The 17,081-nt window shown below is 44.8% G+C and overlaps 3 protein-coding genes across 3 annotated transcripts; 1 reads left to right on the top strand and 2 right to left on the bottom strand.

The window, feature by feature from the left end:
- The first annotated feature begins 2,015 nt into the window (after positions 1–2,015).
- Positions 2,016–5,622, top strand: LOC120418128 (DNA polymerase subunit gamma-1, mitochondrial). The gene is made up of 3 exons (XM_039580406.2): positions 2,016–3,634; positions 3,691–5,279; positions 5,336–5,622. Exons 1-3 carry the CDS (start codon positions 2,057–2,059, stop codon positions 5,619–5,621), a joined length of 3,453 nt encoding a protein of 1,150 aa, XP_039436340.1. The 5' UTR covers positions 2,016–2,056; the 3' UTR covers position 5,622.
- Positions 5,623–8,121: 2,499 nt separating this feature from the next.
- Positions 8,122–10,848, bottom strand: LOC120418130 (uncharacterized). Its single transcript, XM_039580408.2, has 2 exons — positions 9,942–10,848; positions 8,122–9,759 (listed from the first exon to the last, which is right to left on the bottom strand). The coding sequence occupies exons 1-2, from the start codon at positions 10,780–10,782 to the stop codon at positions 8,588–8,590; spliced, it is 2,013 nt and encodes a 670-aa protein (XP_039436342.1). The 5' UTR covers positions 10,783–10,848; the 3' UTR covers positions 8,122–8,587.
- A 3,690-nt stretch (positions 10,849–14,538) lies between these two features.
- Positions 14,539–17,081, bottom strand: LOC120418126 (uncharacterized). The gene has a single exon (XM_039580403.2). It carries the CDS (start codon positions 16,751–16,753, stop codon positions 14,657–14,659), a length of 2,097 nt encoding a protein of 698 aa, XP_039436337.1. The 5' UTR covers positions 16,754–17,081; the 3' UTR covers positions 14,539–14,656.

Genomic DNA, 17,081 nt, shown 5'->3' with positions numbered 1-17,081 from the left:
ATGAGCAAAAATGAGCGCGAGCGAGAGCAATGAGCATTTTAGCTCATAAAATAAATGAGCAAACACGAGCACGAGCAAACGTGAGCTAGCTCGTGTCGCGCTCCTCCTCACGAATGAGCGAAGAATCGCAACACTGATGGTACGTTCGTTTGATGGATAGTTCCACACTGAGTGCCGCACTCAGAGCTGTCAAAGTGTTTCTTTGAAGAAACTCGCGCTAGTTCCGCACGAGTTTCGCCGCCGTCTTGGAACTGAAACTCTAGTGCCGCACTCGATATTTTTTCAGTTTCATGCGAGTTCCATGCACACTGAAAAAGAATGTTCGTTTGAACCAAAACTGGCACCGACGAGTGTGGCACTCAGTGCCGCCCTGGCTGTTCAAACGAACGTACCATGAGTGTAGTGTGTGTGGACTTCGTTTAAAAGGGGTGTCAAACTAAAAAGTGACCCCGTTCGTTTGACAACAGTTGGTGTCAAACCATCGGGGTTTGAGTGTATTATCTGGCTGTGCGTTGAATTAGGTGCAAAATTGGCAATATGATTTTTTTTTTAATTTTGGACATGAGGGTTAAAAATTCCAATTTTTGTGTTAACTAAATCCAAAGTATTTTTTGAATAGGTCCTATAGGATTATAATTAAAAACACATGAAACTAGAGGTGGGCAAAAAAAAGCGAACCGCTCAAAAAGCCGGTTCACTGAAAAGAGCGAACGAACCGTGGCCTAGACCGTGGCTCACAAAAAAAGGACCGCGGTTCTTTTTTAAACTCCGGTCTTTTGAAAGAACCGTTTCAATATGGCATGATTTTTGTTATAAATATAATTTATTGATTTTCCAAAAAATGTAGTATGTATTAAATTTGTTTTTGAGAATTGAAAATGCAATGTAAAAAATTTCAATGCTTTTTAAATTATACCAAAAGTAAATGATTTTCTAAACAATGGAATAAACTTTTCATTGTAAAACTGAGTGTACATTAAAGTAATACCGGAATACAAATTTGAGCATTTAAAATAGCATAATTTATCAAATATTACCAAAAATCTACTGAATATTTGAGAGATTTAGCGTTTATAGAATTTATCTATCAAATCAGAATGTAGGGAAGAGTCCACAGAATATTTTCTCCAAATAAAATATCAGCATTAGTTCAATTCTTGCAGAAATAAATGCAATTTTAAAATGAATAGCAATTTTCCAGCATCCTAGATTTAAGTTTGGATGCCATTCAATTACTCGAATGTTCAGTTTTTAGTAGAAATCTTGACATAGAGACCACCAAGACCAATAGTTTTCAAGGGCATCATCTCGTTTTCAGTTTTATTTTTTATCAAATATGGCCGTTACAAATATTTTTCAAAGTTTATGTCACCCCTCCCCTTCAAAATCGGACCGCAAAATCAGGGGGCAAAACAATATTTTTTTCAAAAAACTATCAAATTTCAATGGAAATAGAAGTCTTATCAACTGAAAACAAAAGTTTACTTTTTGGCTTAAAAAAAAGTTCATCATACTTCGATATTTTGAAAACTAATGAATGCAACTGGGGACGTGTATTATTTTTTTTTTGCGATTTGGTCAGAACTCAGGGACATAAACTTCAAAAAATATTTGGTACGGCCTAATTTATAGAAGTCCAATGTGAAATAACTTACAAAATCACAAGATTCTTGAAAAAACACTTTTCATCCAAATTTTGAAAAAGAGCGAAAGAGCCGTTCAAAAGAGCGGCTCTTTTTAAAGAGCGAACGAAAATGAGCGGCTCCTAAAAAAGAGCGGTTTTGCCCACCTCTACATGAAACACAATAGCTTTAATGGCCTTTTAAAAAAAATCTAGAAATCAAGATCCCCAGAGTTTATTTTTCACAAATTAAACTTTTTTGACCAAGTTCTAACAGAATCCAATCCCATAGTCCACGCGGTCACCGCGGCAAACTTGTTTACAAACAAACGTGAGGGCGCGCGCCGGCTCACCACCTCGCGTGTGATTTTTTCGTGCGAAAACCGGATTTCAAATCCGTTTCACGAAATGTGAGTCCAACCAACTTCCGGCAAAATGCAACGAATCGCGTACATTCGCCGGTACTGCGGCACCAAATCCAGAGCGGTGGCCGAAATCTTTCCCCGCAGCACGGTTCGCCGGCTCAACTTGCCCGATTCAAAGTGTGAGGAACCGTCCCCGGCGCAACCGCCGGGAGTTCGACTGAACGAGATGAACATCCAGCTGCTGTCGCAGGGATTGCACAGGCAAGTCTTCGGGGACGCTGCAAAGCAGCAGAAAGTTGACACTTCTAAGCTGGAATCGCTCCGCAAGGAGCTGACTCGCCACGGCATTCCGTTGGACAATCCGGACATTCGTCCCGACGTAGACTTTCGGTTGCCACAGCTTAAGGGGGTTGGCATAGAGGAGCACTTTTTCAACATTGCTCGCGAGCAAAGTAAGCCGTATCGGGACTTGTTGGAGGCGCTGGTGCGGGGGGAAGTTCCTTCGATTCCGAAGAAATGGTCGGAGGAGCCTGGGTGGACGTGCTACGACCCCCTGCGGGGGGCGGTAGCGGTGCCATATCCGGAGGACACCGCGCTAGTGTTTGACGTGGAGGTTTGTGTTCCGGCTGGAGCCGCGCCGGTGATGGCCACGGCTCTTAGTCCTACCCGGTGGTATTCATGGACGAGTCCGCGGTTGATTAGTGAGTTGCCCTCGGGTGAGAATCATCGCTACCAGTTGGACGAGTTTATTCCGCTGGAATCTACGCCGAAGGATAAGCAATCGGATGGGAAGTTTTCAACTCCGAGGGTTGTCGTGGGGCACAACGTGTCTTACGATAGGGCGCGAATCCGCGAGCAGTACTGGCTCAAAAGCACCGGACTTCGCTTCGTGGACACGATGTCGCTGCACGTGTGCGTCAGCGGAGTCACCAGCTACCAGCGGGCCATGCTCAAATCCAGCAAGGAACTCCCGCTGGAAGATCTGTCCTGGAGCAGCCAAAGCTCGCTCAATAATCTGGCCGATGTGTACTCCCTGTACTGCGACGGCGCCAAACTGGACAAAGAAAAGCGCAACCTGTTCGTCGAGGGAACCCTGCCGGAAATTCGCGCCGAATTCCAGTCCCTCATGAGCTACTGCGCCGGGGACGTGGCGGCCACGAGGAACGTCCTCACCAAGCTGTTTCCCCTGTTTCTGCAACGATTCCCGCACCCGGCCACTCTGGCCGGAATGCTTGAGGTGGGCAATGCGTACCTGCCGGTGAACAGCAACTGGCCGCGCTACATCCAGGAGTCGGACCTGGCGTACGAAGATCTGGACATTGAGGCGAAGCACCTGCTGGCGCAGCGTGCGGACGCCGCATGTCGGCTGCTGCACGACGCCGAGTTCCGCAAGGATCTGTGGCTGTGGGACCAGGATTGGAGCGTGCAGGAGCTGAAGCTGAAGGCGGCCAAGAAGGTGGGGCGGAAGAAGAAGAAGGGGGAGGTTGGTGAGATTTCTGACGAGGCTGGTGGTAGCGTAGATGAGCAGGTGGACGAAGAGGATGCGTTGGCGGCCAAGTTCCAGTATTTGTACGAAACGAAGGCGCTGCTTCCGGTGAGGAGGCCGCTGCTGCCGGGATATCCGGCGTGGTACAGGAATCTTTGCTCGGTAAGACCTTGCGGTTGAAGTGTGTTGTTCCGATTTTAACGAGTCTCTGTTTTCAGAAACCCACCACCGAGGACTGGTCGCCTGGTCCGACGGAGATCGGCACCGGTATGCAGATCGCCCCGAAGCTGCTGCGGCTGTGCTGGGAGGGCTACCCGTTGCACTACATCCGTGGCCAGGGCTGGGGCTTCCTGGTGCCGCACAAGTACCGCCGGGACGAAGAAGACGAAGACGGGGGACAGATCCCGCTGGAACAGCTGGTGGCCGCCTGTCCGGTGTTGGAGATTAATCCGGCCGCCTCCGCGGACGAGAGTTCCGAGGCGCTGGAAGGGTTGTGGCGCGACGTGGAGGCTACCATCAGTCGGAAGGATTACTACCGGAAGCTGAAGCAGGATGGGAACAAGAACGTTTACAAGGGGACGGGGATTTGGTGCAATCTGGACCTGGAGGAGTGTTGCTACTTTTTGAAGTTGCCCCACAAGGACGGGCCGTCGCACCGGGTTGGGAATCCGTTGTCGAAGGATTTTTTGAACAAGTTTTCCGAGAACGTGTTGGCCGGGGATGGTAAGACGGCGGAACGGGTCGTGGAGATTGCGCGAATGTTGTCGTACTGGCGGAACAACCGAGATCGGATAACCGGTCAGCTGGTGGGGTGGTTGGGGAAGGAGAGCTTACCCCGGGAGTTGCGTGACGAGGAGATGGAGTTTGGTGCAATCATTCCGCAGGTGGTGGTCTGCGGGACGTTGACCAGGCGCGCGATGGAACCGACCTGGATGACGGCAAGTAACGCGCAACGGGAGCGAATCGGTTCGGAGTTGAGAGCGATGGTGCAGGCACCACGCGGGTTCAAACTGGTCGGCGCAGACGTTGACAGTCAAGAGCTGTGGATCGCTTCGGTTCTGGGGGATGGCCACGCGGCGGCGATTCACGGCGCCACCCCGCTCGGTTGGATGACCCTGAGCGGGACGAAAGCGGCCAAAACGGACATGCACAGCGTGACGGCGCAAGCGGTAGGCATCTCTCGGGATCACGCCAAGGTCATTAACTACGCGAGGATCTACGGCGCCGGACAGAACTTCGCAGAAAGACTGCTGAAGCAGTTCAATCCGACGTTTTCGGACGCGGAAGCTCGCTCCAAAGCCATCAAAATGTTCGCGCTGACAAAGGGAAAGAAGTTCTACTACCTCAAAGAAGAATTCCGGGACGAACTCCCGGAAAAGCCGTACTCGGCATACGAAGCGCTGAAAACGGCCAAAATTTGCAACAAACCCGTAACCGAAATCTTCGAACGCGCCCGCTGGGAAGGCGGAACCGAAAGTGCCATGTTCAACCGGTTGGAGGAAATCGCCGACTCCCCGACACCCGTAACTCCCTTCCTCGGCGGACGCCTCAGCCGAGCGCTGGAACCTCAGGAAGGCACGGAGGACCGCTTCCTGCCGACGCGGATCAACTGGGTCGTCCAGAGTGGCGCCGTTGACTTCCTGCATCTGATGCTGGTCGCGATGCGATGGCTGATGGGCGACCGGGTTCGGTTCTGCCTCAGTTTTCACGACGAGGTGCGCTACCTGGTCGAGGACCAGTACGCGTACCGCGCGGCACTTGCCATGCACGTGACGAACCTACTCACGAGGGCGTTCTGCGTCTCAAGGTTGGTAGAAATCTCCATTAATCAAGAACATTAATCAATCCCTTCCCCAATTTTAGAATCGGCCTCGCCGACCTCCCCCAATCGGTGGCCTTCTTCTCAACCGTCGAGGTGGACAGCGTTCTACGCAAGGAGAGCCACCTGGACTGCCGCACACCCTCCAACCCGCACGGCCTAGCCATCGGCTACGGCATCCCCAACGGCGAATCTCTGGACATCGCGCAACTGCTCGAGAAGCTCGGCCCCCACGAGTCCGACATGCAAACCTGGGAGTGGCATCAACCCGCAACCCAACCAGCCAAGCGACCAAAGAAACACCTCAAACTAATCAAAAGTGCCAAATAAAGCACTCGACACGTTTATTTCATTTCCTGTACCACCTCGCAAGATTCACCTCCGACCGCGGCAGCTCAAACGACTCAACCTTCCCCGTTTGCCGTCTGTACCGTTCCGTATATTCCTTCGTAGCGTCCTCGTCCCGCACCTCCCCCGGCACCTTCCCCAAGTTCATCCAGCTAACCGAGGCCGTAAAGCCAGCGGCTTCCTTCCAGTCCGACCCGTACGTAAAATCCAGCACGTTGTCCAGCTCCTTGCCACGCACGTCGTTCAGCGAGATTTGCGGAAACAGGTTCACCTTTGGGCGGACGCAGCTCGATTCCCCTCCAGAGGCGGGCTTCTTGGCGCCGACAATGTCCTTTTTTGCGCGGTGGAACAAATTGAAGCGAATTTTGTGTGGCGAAGGGGTCAGCGTTTCCGTGTCGACTACCACCGGAGGGGACGGCGCCGGACGGAACCTTCTGGGGGGCCACATGTTAACCAGTGAGTGACATTTGGGATGGGGGGATTTTTCCGGGCTTGCTTTGATGGGTGCTGGGCTTGAGGGTGTCATTAGATGCAGTGAGTTGCTAATTTTGGCTGTTTGGTTCTGGTGGGAAAATTTGCACGTGTTTGCCTCACTTTCCAGGAGGTTTCGTTTAAAACATATTTTCGCTGTTTTTCTTGGAGATTTACAATTCTTGAGGCAGCATGATTTAGAATGTCCCCAGAATCACACGTAATTTTGTTCTAAAACACTCGATACGGCTAAAAAAGGGGGCACGCCAATGTGGGAAAGGAAAGTACAGTAGTTGTTCGTTAACTGGGCTACTTTTTTAACTGGGCGCTCGATAACTGGGCCGTAGCTCAGTTAACAAGCAGACAAAAGTCAAATAGCCAAAACAAACTAAAATAACCGAGGAGTACCAACTTCCGGCGTCGTATGCCTTTGCTGCACGGATCGCTGCTGGAAGAACCGAAACCTTGATGGTTGCTGCCCGCTACTTTACTGTAGTCCTGATCAAGTCTAGAAGTCTTAGAAGAATTACAATTCAAGTGGCATTTGATGATAAGTTCAAACCCTGCTGGAAGTGTTGAATCTTGATTTGGTGAGATCTATCCATTTTATCTATCATTATTTGATAGACGATTTTATTCCCTTATTTTATAAAAATATTCTTTTGATCAAATGATATATCCATATTATCCAGGGTGGCCACTCAAGTCGGGAAATCGGGAAAGTCAGGAAAAAGTCGGGAATTCGTCAAAATCCGCCAAAAATCGGGAAAAGGTCGGGAATTTATGATTTTATGTCAAAAAGTCGGGAAAAGTAGGGAATTCTATTTTGTACAATTTTCCAATTGAATTCACTCATTTCTGCTTTAGAAACTTACTTTAAATTTAAGGTTATTTTCACTATTTCAATATATTGAGTATGGAAAAGCTGTTTAAGACCTTTAAAATCTTTATGAATATTGGAGTCTTTCACACAGATTTTCAAAATATTTTTTTATGAATCAAATGATCGCTTTTAAATTTTGTTCACAAAACAAGAGGTAAAGTTGATGAAAAACTAATATAAAAATAGAGCGTAATGGCCAGCTTAGAATTATGATTCTATTCCATTTTGTCACATAATTGAATATTTGAAACAGGATTCGAACTTGAGTTTGGCAATAGTTTTTTTAAGGTAAATATTTGTAATTGTTTAACTAAATTCATCAAGTAATTTAAAATGTGTTTTTTTTCCAAATGTTGCCCTTGAACTTTTTTTTGTGAGTATGGGTAAATTACCTACCATAGATAAAGCTTGATTTTCAGTTTGCGGAAAATTTAAATATCGAATAAAATCCAAAATTGAAAAGATTTTTACGTTTTGAAAACATAAAGAAAATAATGAAATTGCAAAAAAAATAATCCAAGAAATTTTGAGTTCTTGCATAATTATTTAAAAAAATTGTCTCTTCAAACAGTCGCTTAAAATAAGTGGGAAAGCATAAAATCATATCAAACTGAATTTTCATTGAAAAAAAAAAATGGTAAACAAAGTCCTTTTTGCATCGTTATTCGACCTACTTACGAAAAACCAATAAATGCTCGAGATTGTTCATCTACCACGTCCTTCATGTCCCAAACTTTAAAAAATTTAAATGTTGTCTCATTTTCGACAAAAACTTAAATTAGTGTCAGAGGTCACGGTGGCTCTTACGGCTTTTTGAAAACTCACCTAAGATTTGTTGTTTAGTTTCTGTATTTTCAAAAAATGCCTATATTTGGATTTTTTTTAATTCATTGAGATTTTTTTTCGGTGGTTAATATTGACTTTTCTTATAGAAAGTTTTTTGTTTGAAATCATTCTTTAGATAAGAAATGCCTATTATTTGAGCATTCTGGAAAAGTCTGGGAAAAAGTCGGGAATTTGAAAATGGAATTTGAGTGGTCACCCTGATATTATCCCTTTCCCACCTTTCCTTTCTCCTATCCTCATTTCCTCCCCCACCCCTGCCCTTAAATATTATTATCTGCCAAATTTACACTTACACACCACACCACAACTGATTCGGAGCGTTTGGTACGGTATGTCCACGCATCCTTCCTCCCCTGATGATTCTGTGAAATGTGATCCGTTCACAGAATCTGTCTCTGCGGTTAATGCAACGCAGTAGGCCTGGCCGCATTAATTTTGCTATACATTTTCGGGGTAACTCGGATGTACTGTAATCATTAATATTGACAAGAAAGGACTTGAGGCGTAATCTTACCACAAGTTCTTCCAGGATGCTTTCTTCGGACTGGCTGCGCTTGTGTTCGATTAGATTAGATCAGAATGCCCGGTACGAATACTCAAAGCGTGTTCCAGCGTGTCGCTCGTACTGACTCAGAGCAAGGGTGAGATGTAGGTGTAAGGGCAGTGCGTGTTCGTCGGGAACCTTGTGCATAAGATTGGTCAAGCCCCGTTATCATGTTTTAAAATTGTTTTTGATTAAAAACAGAGTTTAAAATTGCGGCAGAACTCGAATAACCCTAAGACTAAGAAGCCAGTAATGCACGTGTTCAGCCAAAAACACCCCCCAACTAACCGCGAGTCCAATCGCCAGCAGATACAGCGAAAACTCCATATCCACAACGGTCAGCACTTTGTAGTTTGCGTTGTGCACCCTCCGGACCTGCTCCCAGTTCCGCAGCGTAACGTTGTAGTTCATCTCGGCAACCCAATGGTTGATGAGTCCACCGTTGAGCATCCGCAGCAGCACGCCGTTGATTCGCTCGAGCAGCACCGAATGCCGCGGGACGACGTAGGCCAGGTTGTAGGTTCGAGGACACTCGGGGATCATGTGCAGCTGGTTGGTGCTCAGGTAGATGGCGTTGTCTAGGGTTAGGGTGGTCTTGCGGGTCACCGTGGCTATGTTACCCAGTCGGGAGACCCGCGCCAGCGTGGCTTCGTCGCTGGGTTCGTAGATCATCCTGTTGCGCAGGGACTCCATCAGCGTGCTGTAGTTGGTGGGGAATACATCGTCCAGAAAGCCTTTGTACTTGACCGGGATCTTGTACTGGGCTTTATCTAGCTGGGCGAGACTGTTGATGTCTTTGTAGTAGAGGGGATTGACGAAGACGGACGCTAGGCTGGATTGGAACATCGACACGAAGATCAAACTGACGATCATCAAGCCAAATAGGAGGATTCTTTCTGTCCCGGAGCGGGTAAATCTCCGGTAGGGAGCACTCATCAGAAGAATGTAGGTGTCGATGCAGATTTGAAGCATCTTTCGAAGCGACGAAGCAGTGCGAACCCTTTTGGATAGATTGAACTGGTATTCCGGGTCTTTTCGCTGAAACGATAAGGTTCTTCGGATACCAGCACGAACAAAGATCCAAACACCGGCACAAATCAGGCCCATGCAGAGCAGCAACATCCAGAGACCCGGCGGAAAGATGGTAAAAGGTAACAGGTATTCCGGAATACGTCGCGCTTTTCTAACCAGACAACACAGCTCGTCGTTGTACACCCCGGCAGTAAACTCTACCGCTCGGCTGAAGTAGTCCTTGATGAAGAATCCGACAAAGGCGATGTCACTCTCACGGCGAGACAGTCTTCCCAGCGAGCCGCTGAAGGTCCCGTTCGGTAACAGCGATCCAAAGTCCAGCAGGTCCGGGTAGGAATGGTTCACTGGAATAGAGTTATTTACGTGCGCATGTATTGCGTGTACGTACACGAAAAAAAGTGAGGTTAAATTTTGTCCGGCCAGCAAAATCAAATGGTGCGCTAGTGTGTGTACGCGAAACGTCATAAAGCTCTATGGAATCTTTGATCAGTTGGTGATAGTGCAAACTTGTTGTAAAGGGACTCACGTGTCAAATTGAGAGTATCCGCGAGAACCTCACTAACGAGAACGTCCACCCCGATAAACTCGCTACGGGAGAGGTTGTCACGATCAACGGGTTCGCTGTACGTTGACCAGAACATATCAATGTTCAACGGGTATCCCTGGAAATCTATCTCCGGTACTTTAACAAGCTCTCCGTCCACCGTAAGTTCTTTTAGTACGCCAAACTCCAATGTTCCATTCCTCCCAAAGGGATCCCACGTGTAGATCCGCTCACCAGCAAGGACATACAGCCGATAAACGCCTCGGTGGCGCCAAACTGATCTCAAAAGCCTCCCCAACCGATCCACGTCATACTCATCACTCGGCTTTAACAAGACCAGATACGTCCCAACCGGATCCAGCAAACATTTCATCAACTGCCGAAATCCGCTCAAATTAGCAAACACGACGTAGCCGCCATTTTGATTCTGGTCCAGCAACTTTCCAAACGTCTCGTACGACTGATCCCACTGTATGAAACCATCCAGATTCTCCTCGTCACCTTCTTTATCGTACAGCTGGCTAACCGACTCGTTGAATGGTCCTCTAACCGCCGGAAGCGGACATCCGCTGATCCGGATGTGCTCCCCAGGACTGGCCCCGCCGAAAATCCGGAAGCTCTTCTCGTGCAAAACATGAATCACGCGCTCAGTTTGCTCCAACCCATGATCTTCAGAGATGATATCTACATTGCTGACCCCTGCGAAGATTTCGTTGATCAGGGTCACCATCGAGCTATTGTTGAACCATGTTGGTGGGGAATCCTGCTGGGATAGCACAATGGGCGATGCCATTAAAGGGATGAATAGAGCAAACAGTATCATTCTACACGTGTTGTCGCGCTAAGCTGATTGATATCGGATTTCGGCGGTGGTTCGTGGTCTACTGAAAATGGTGCGTTAATTTGAAAGCGATATATTCAATGGAGCTTTCTTTGGCATTAGGAAATCTAGATTACGGGAGTGGACCCCTTTCATATCATGCATGTTATATGATTTGGATTCAATCAGCATAGTGTCAAGTCACGGAAATAAAGGGCCGAATGGTTCGTGTTCCAGGGCCTTGGTAACAACACTTTTGTTCTGTCTTTGTTAACATTCCAACTCCCAACTCCTTAAAAAAGTGGGAACGGTAACTCGCTGGTTCTCGGCCATAACTCAACCAATCGGGACGATTCTTTTTGTAAGGATGTCTAGATAATCCTAGAACTTTGCTGAAGTCGATTTGACCAAATCTGTAATTTTTGCGATCAAAAACAACGTTACAATTTTTTATTGTGGGTGTAAAACAAAAATCGCCCAAAATTCCGCGGAGGCAAGCTCGTCAATTGGTTGAGTTATGTCCGAGGACCGGCGAGTTGAATCGTTCCAAATTTTTTTAAGGAGGCATGCGTTGGGCGTTCCAGTGTTCAAGGCGGTCTAATATGTCTTTTGAGGTTCAATTTTGATTTTTTTAAATAGTGCACGTGTATAAAGACAGCCAAGACTCAGTAATCTGAAGCCTTGATTAGCGGACATTTATAAACCACGTGAACTTCCTTCCCTCCTTATGTAAGGTATGCACTTCGGAAGAAACCGGTCAAGAAAAAAATTCAAATGAGCAGCAGCGGTAGCGAAAGCAAGCCAGAGAGGGTGAAGAAAAGCCCCAAGAAAACGTTCCCTCTCTTTTGTTCTGCCGTTCGTAAAGCTGTTTCTTGACCTTTAATTGTTGCAAATTTACATCAAATTGCATTTAAATTTAAATGTGTAATGACGTGCAAAAGTGTTACATCATAAATGATGTAACATTCGAAAATTGTGTGTGAATGTTTTGCATTTGTTTTTTTGTTTTTTATTGAAACTTCAGTTTTATGATAACCATTAAATGTTAAATTATGAAATTTGTTTTAAATGTGTTCCAAATTTAAAGGGGCGAATAAAGTTCATAAAAATTAGTCAAGGGGGGAATGGGACGAAAAAAAAAATCAAAAACACTGCTCTCAACTGTCCATGGTTTATGGATGGCCCTTTTATCCGCAACTAAAACAATAAAAAAATAGGATTTCAAAATGCTGAACATCAAAAAACCGAGTAATTTAAAAATTCTTAAAAAATTTAACAATCCTCATTTTTCTGTAGTTTTTAGGATTGAAAGAAATATTAGATTTGTAAAAAAATTAATTAAAAAAAATATTTGAGGGGCGATTTGACATTTGACAACCGTTCCTGCGATGAAAATTATCAGCACTATCAGCTTGAAGAAAATGTTGACGTTTTGAGCGGCGATGTTATGAATTCCGTAACATTCTTACTTATTGGCGAATCTTTTCCCACTCTTCGGCAAAGTTTCGTTTTTTTTTATTTATTTTTGTAAGCTTGTGTTATCAAGCAACACTGGAATGAGATTTTTTGTGCTGCAAAATCGAGGAGGGCCCAAACGACCTGCGAATGGATTATGTTAGGTTTTATTTTTTTAAAATAAGCTTCACTGTGTATTTCTAGCATTTATATATTGTAACTTTACTAAGATATGTACTGCCGTTCTACGCATAATTGTCCCATGCTCAAAAAAAGGCAACTGAGAAAAACGCGATTGAACTTTTTCGATCGATTTCTGTGTTTCTACGCATAACTGTCCCGTGGGTTCCTTTTTGCCCTATGTGTCCCTAATCACCCCGGTTAAAATTTGATCACCTTTATTTTTGATCCTCTTGCATGTAAACAGGTAAACAAAATAAAATGCTCCGTAAAACTCATGATTTCGTGGTAGAAAATACTTGGTGGGACAATTATGCGTAGAAGTTCAACGATGGGACAAACAGACTTGGTGTTGTTTTCAATGATTTTCTGAACAATGTACCGAGGCGTGCATAACCGAGGCAAACATAAAAATATTATAGTGTTTTGAAATCGGGATGATGTCAACTATCCATTAAAATTAAAATTTCATGAAAATTTTCACATAAATGCGTATTTTGCCTGTAGTTTGAAAATGCATTTTTTTCTCTAAAGAAACCAAAAATATATTGTTTTTGCTATATGGGTATCAAATGATCAGGATTTTTTCATACATTTCGAATGTAACATTTTTTTTTGAAAATACTCCACATTTTCACAAAACTACGTTTTTCGAAAAAATACCCAAAATTTCAGTTTTTACAATATGGGTATCAAAAGATCAGGATTTTTTCATACATTTCGAATGTAATAACAACATTTTTTTGAAAATACTCAAAATTTTCACAAACCTATGAATTTTCGATAAAATACTCAACATTTCTGTTTATACAATATGGGTATCAAACGATCGGGATTTTTTCATACATTTCGAATGTAATAAAAACACTCAGAATTTTCACAAAACTAGGTATTTTCAAAAAAAAAAAATACTCAAAATTTCAGTTTTACAATATGGTTATAAAACGATCAGATTTTTTTTCATACATTTCGAATGTAATAATTTATTTTTTGAAAATACTTAAAATTTTCACAAAACTACGTATTTTTGAAAAAATACTCAAAATTTCCGTTTTTACAATATGGGTATCAAACGATCAGGATTTCTTCATACATGTCAGATGTTATAACATTTTTTGAAAATAGTCAACATTTTCACAAAACTACGTATTTTTGAAAATATACTCAGAATTTCAGTTTTAACAATATGGGTATCAAACGATCCGGATTTTTTCATGCATGCGTGTTTTGTGAAAATTTCAAGTATTTTCAAAAAAATGTTATTACATTCGAAATGTATGAAAAAATCATGATCGTTTGATAACCATATTGTAAAAACTGAAATTTTGAGAATTTTTTCGAAAATTCGTAGTTTAGTGAAAATTTTGAGTATTTTCAAAAAATGTTGTTATTACATTCGAAATGTATGAAAAATTCTCGATCGTTTGATACCCATATTGTAAAAACACAAATGTTGAGTATTTTATCGAAAATTCATAGGTTTGTGGAAATTTTGAGTATTTTCAAAAAATGTTGTTATTACATTCGAAATGTATTTTTAGGTTAGGTTTGGCTTTCGGTCTGTTTGGGGAATCAAAACACTTATATGAAGAGAACATACAAGTGTTTTGATTCCCCAAACAGACGGAAATCTAAACCTAACCTAAAAATTTATTGATACGGTCGAATAAACAACAGGATTCGAAATGTATGAAAAAATCCTGATCGTTTGATATCCATATTGTAAAAACTGAAATTTTGAGTATTTTTTCGAAAATACGTAGTTTTGTGAAAATGTTGAGTGTTTTTTAAAAAAATGGTTTAACATTCGAAATGTATGAAAAATTCCAATCATTTGATAGCCATATTGCAATAACAATAATTTTGAGTATCGAGAAACATTTCATTTTCAAAATACAGGAAAAATACGTATTTTTGTGAAAATTTTCATGAAATTATAATTTTAATGAATAGCTGACATCATCCCAATTCCAAAAAACTATAATTTTTCGATGTTTACATAATTTTTCATACGTTTACAGTCAATGTCTCCCATATAGCCAAAAGCTCTGTGCTTCAGTTAAGCGCTGGGCCGTGCTTAACCGAGGCAGCTGTACGAATCAAAACCGGGGCAGTGCAAAACCGAGGCGTGCAAAAATGGGGCATGACTGTATACGTAAAACTAAACATAAAAATGACAAAAAGTAAGAATCGTCCAAAAATTACATGGGACAATTATGCGTAGAACGGCAATGAAGACGGCTCAAATATTTGAACGTTTTGATTTGCCCAACTTTTCCTGTGCCAAAGCAAATGTATTAGACCGTCTCGGCGCAGGCTGCGTCTTCATTGCCGGCAATCTGTAGTAAATCAGCTCCAGCACAAACGCTACCATGCTCAGCCCGAGCCCAATCACGAGCAGATAGAACGGGAACTGCATGTCCAGGATGGTGAGAATTTTGTAGCTCGACTCGTGCACGTTCCTGACCTGTTCCAAGTTGCGCAGCGTCACGTTGTAGTTCATCTGGTTGACCCAGTGATTGATGAGTCCGCCGTTCAGCATGAGCAGCAGCATCTCGTTGATTCGCTCGAGCAGCACCGAATGGCGGGACACGACGTACGCCAGGTTGTACAGGCGAGGGCACTCGGGGATCATGAAGAGTTGCTTGGTTGAGAGGTAGATTTCGTTGTCCAGGGACAGGGTGGTTTTGCGAGTTACGGTGGCGATGTTGCCGAGGCGTGAGACAATCGCCAGGGCGGAGTCGTTGGTGGCGATGTATTTCATTTTGTTGCGGAGGGATTGCATGAGGTTGCTGTAGTTGTCTGGGAATACGTCGTCGAGGAATCCTTTGTACTTGACCGGGATTGCAAAGTGCGCTTGGTCCAGCTCGTCGAGGTTGCTAATGTCCTTGTAGTAGACCGGGTTGACGAAGACGGATGAAAGGCCGGACTGGAACATCGAAACGAAGATCAGACTGACCATCATGGTACCGAACAGCATCAAGCGTTCGATTCCGGAACGTGTGAATCTCCGGTAGGGTGCGCTGAGCAGAATGATGTAGGTATCGACGCAGATCTGTATCATTTTGCGGTACAGGGGAGCGTCTCGAGTTTCGTTGGAGAGATTGAACAGCACTGCGAGTCGGCGCTCCTGTAACCAGTACACGCGCGAGTTGGACTGAGCCCGGATTCCCGCACGAATGACTATCCAGATGACGGCACATATAAGTCCCATGAGAAAGAGCAGCCCCCAGAGATCGGCTGGGAAGATGGTGATGGGCAGCAGGTACTCCGGGACACGACTTGCCTTCTTAACCAGACAGCACAGTTCGTCGGTGTAGACGCCGGTCGTAAACTCAACGTCCCGGCTGAAGTAGTCCTTGATGAAGAACCCAACGAATGCGACGTCACTTTCGCGCCTCGATAGCCGACCTATGACTCCGTTGAACGATCCGTTGGGTAGACGATAGCCAAATTGGTACTTATCCGGAGGAATGTGAACAGCCGAAAAGTTGAGCGATTCCACAAATACTTCGCTGACCACCAAATCGGCCCCCACAAAGGTCTGGTTCTGTTGGTGCAGGATTACGTCGCTGGACGTGTAAACCGACTTGAACATGTCGATTCTCAACGGATAACCGTTGAAGTCCGTGCGTGGCATAGTTGGCAGATCGTCGTTACCGGTTAGCAGTTTCAGAACACCGAATGATGTGCCGTTTGGAGCAAACGGATCCAGCGTCCAGATTTGCGTGCCCCATAGCACAAACAGCCTATACACGCCTCCGTGAAGCCAGACAGACTGGAGCAAAGCGTACACTTCATGTCGATTGAATTCTTCTTTGGAATCCAACACAACCAAGTACGTTCCCGCAGGATCCATCAAACAAATCATCAAATCCTCAAACACGGTCAAATTCGCAAATACAATATAGCCATCGTGCTGATTCTGGTCCCAAATCTTCACGAACCGTTCATAAGAACGATCCCACTGAATGAACTCAAACTCTTCCTCGTAGTCCCGGTCCATAGTTTCGGAAGTATCCACCTCATCACTCGAACCAGGATGAACCTTCGCCGAGAGCAGCGGCTTATCGCTGGTGCAACCCTCCGTTGTCGAAGGAAACTCATCCGCGTAAATGCGGAAACTTTTCCGACCCAGCAAATCCCGCTGGACGAGGTACTCAAGCTGATCCAAGCCACGCTCACCCACCACGATGTCAACGTTGTCGATCGCGCTGAAAATCGCCCCTAGCTGGGATTGGGTGACCCCGTTGTTCCACCATTCCGGAGGATCTTCGGCAGCGACCAAGAAGGTCACCAGGGTGGCGCTCACAAGAGCCGTTACAAGTCGTCGTCGCATAACTGAACGCAGAGACGTTGATTTGGGGTTAATTTATAGCTACAGCGCCCGCTCCAAAAAATCCCGCAAAGGAAGGCGTTAATGATGTGCAGCGACGCCCATTAGGGAGCAAATACCAATAATTCAGGCTGTTTACTGATCAATCAATCGTCAAAAAGTCGTGCTCCGAACGGGCTGGAATGACTGCGGTGCAGCAGAGCCAGGTGGCTTTCCTGTTTCGTTTGGGGGAAGTATTTTCCCACGGCAATCAACCGTATCTTGGAAGTGTGGTTTTGATTGAGTTGTAAGGTATGGAAAAAGACAGAATATCTTAGTTTTCCATTATGAG

Source organism: Culex pipiens, chromosome 1 (genome assembly GCF_016801865.2).
Source record: "Culex pipiens pallens isolate TS chromosome 1, TS_CPP_V2, whole genome shotgun sequence".
NCBI classification, from domain to species: Eukaryota; Metazoa; Arthropoda; class Insecta; order Diptera; family Culicidae; genus Culex; species Culex pipiens.
The sequence above is the reverse complement of the archived record's forward strand: the minus strand, read 5'-3'. Positions and strand labels throughout refer to the sequence as shown.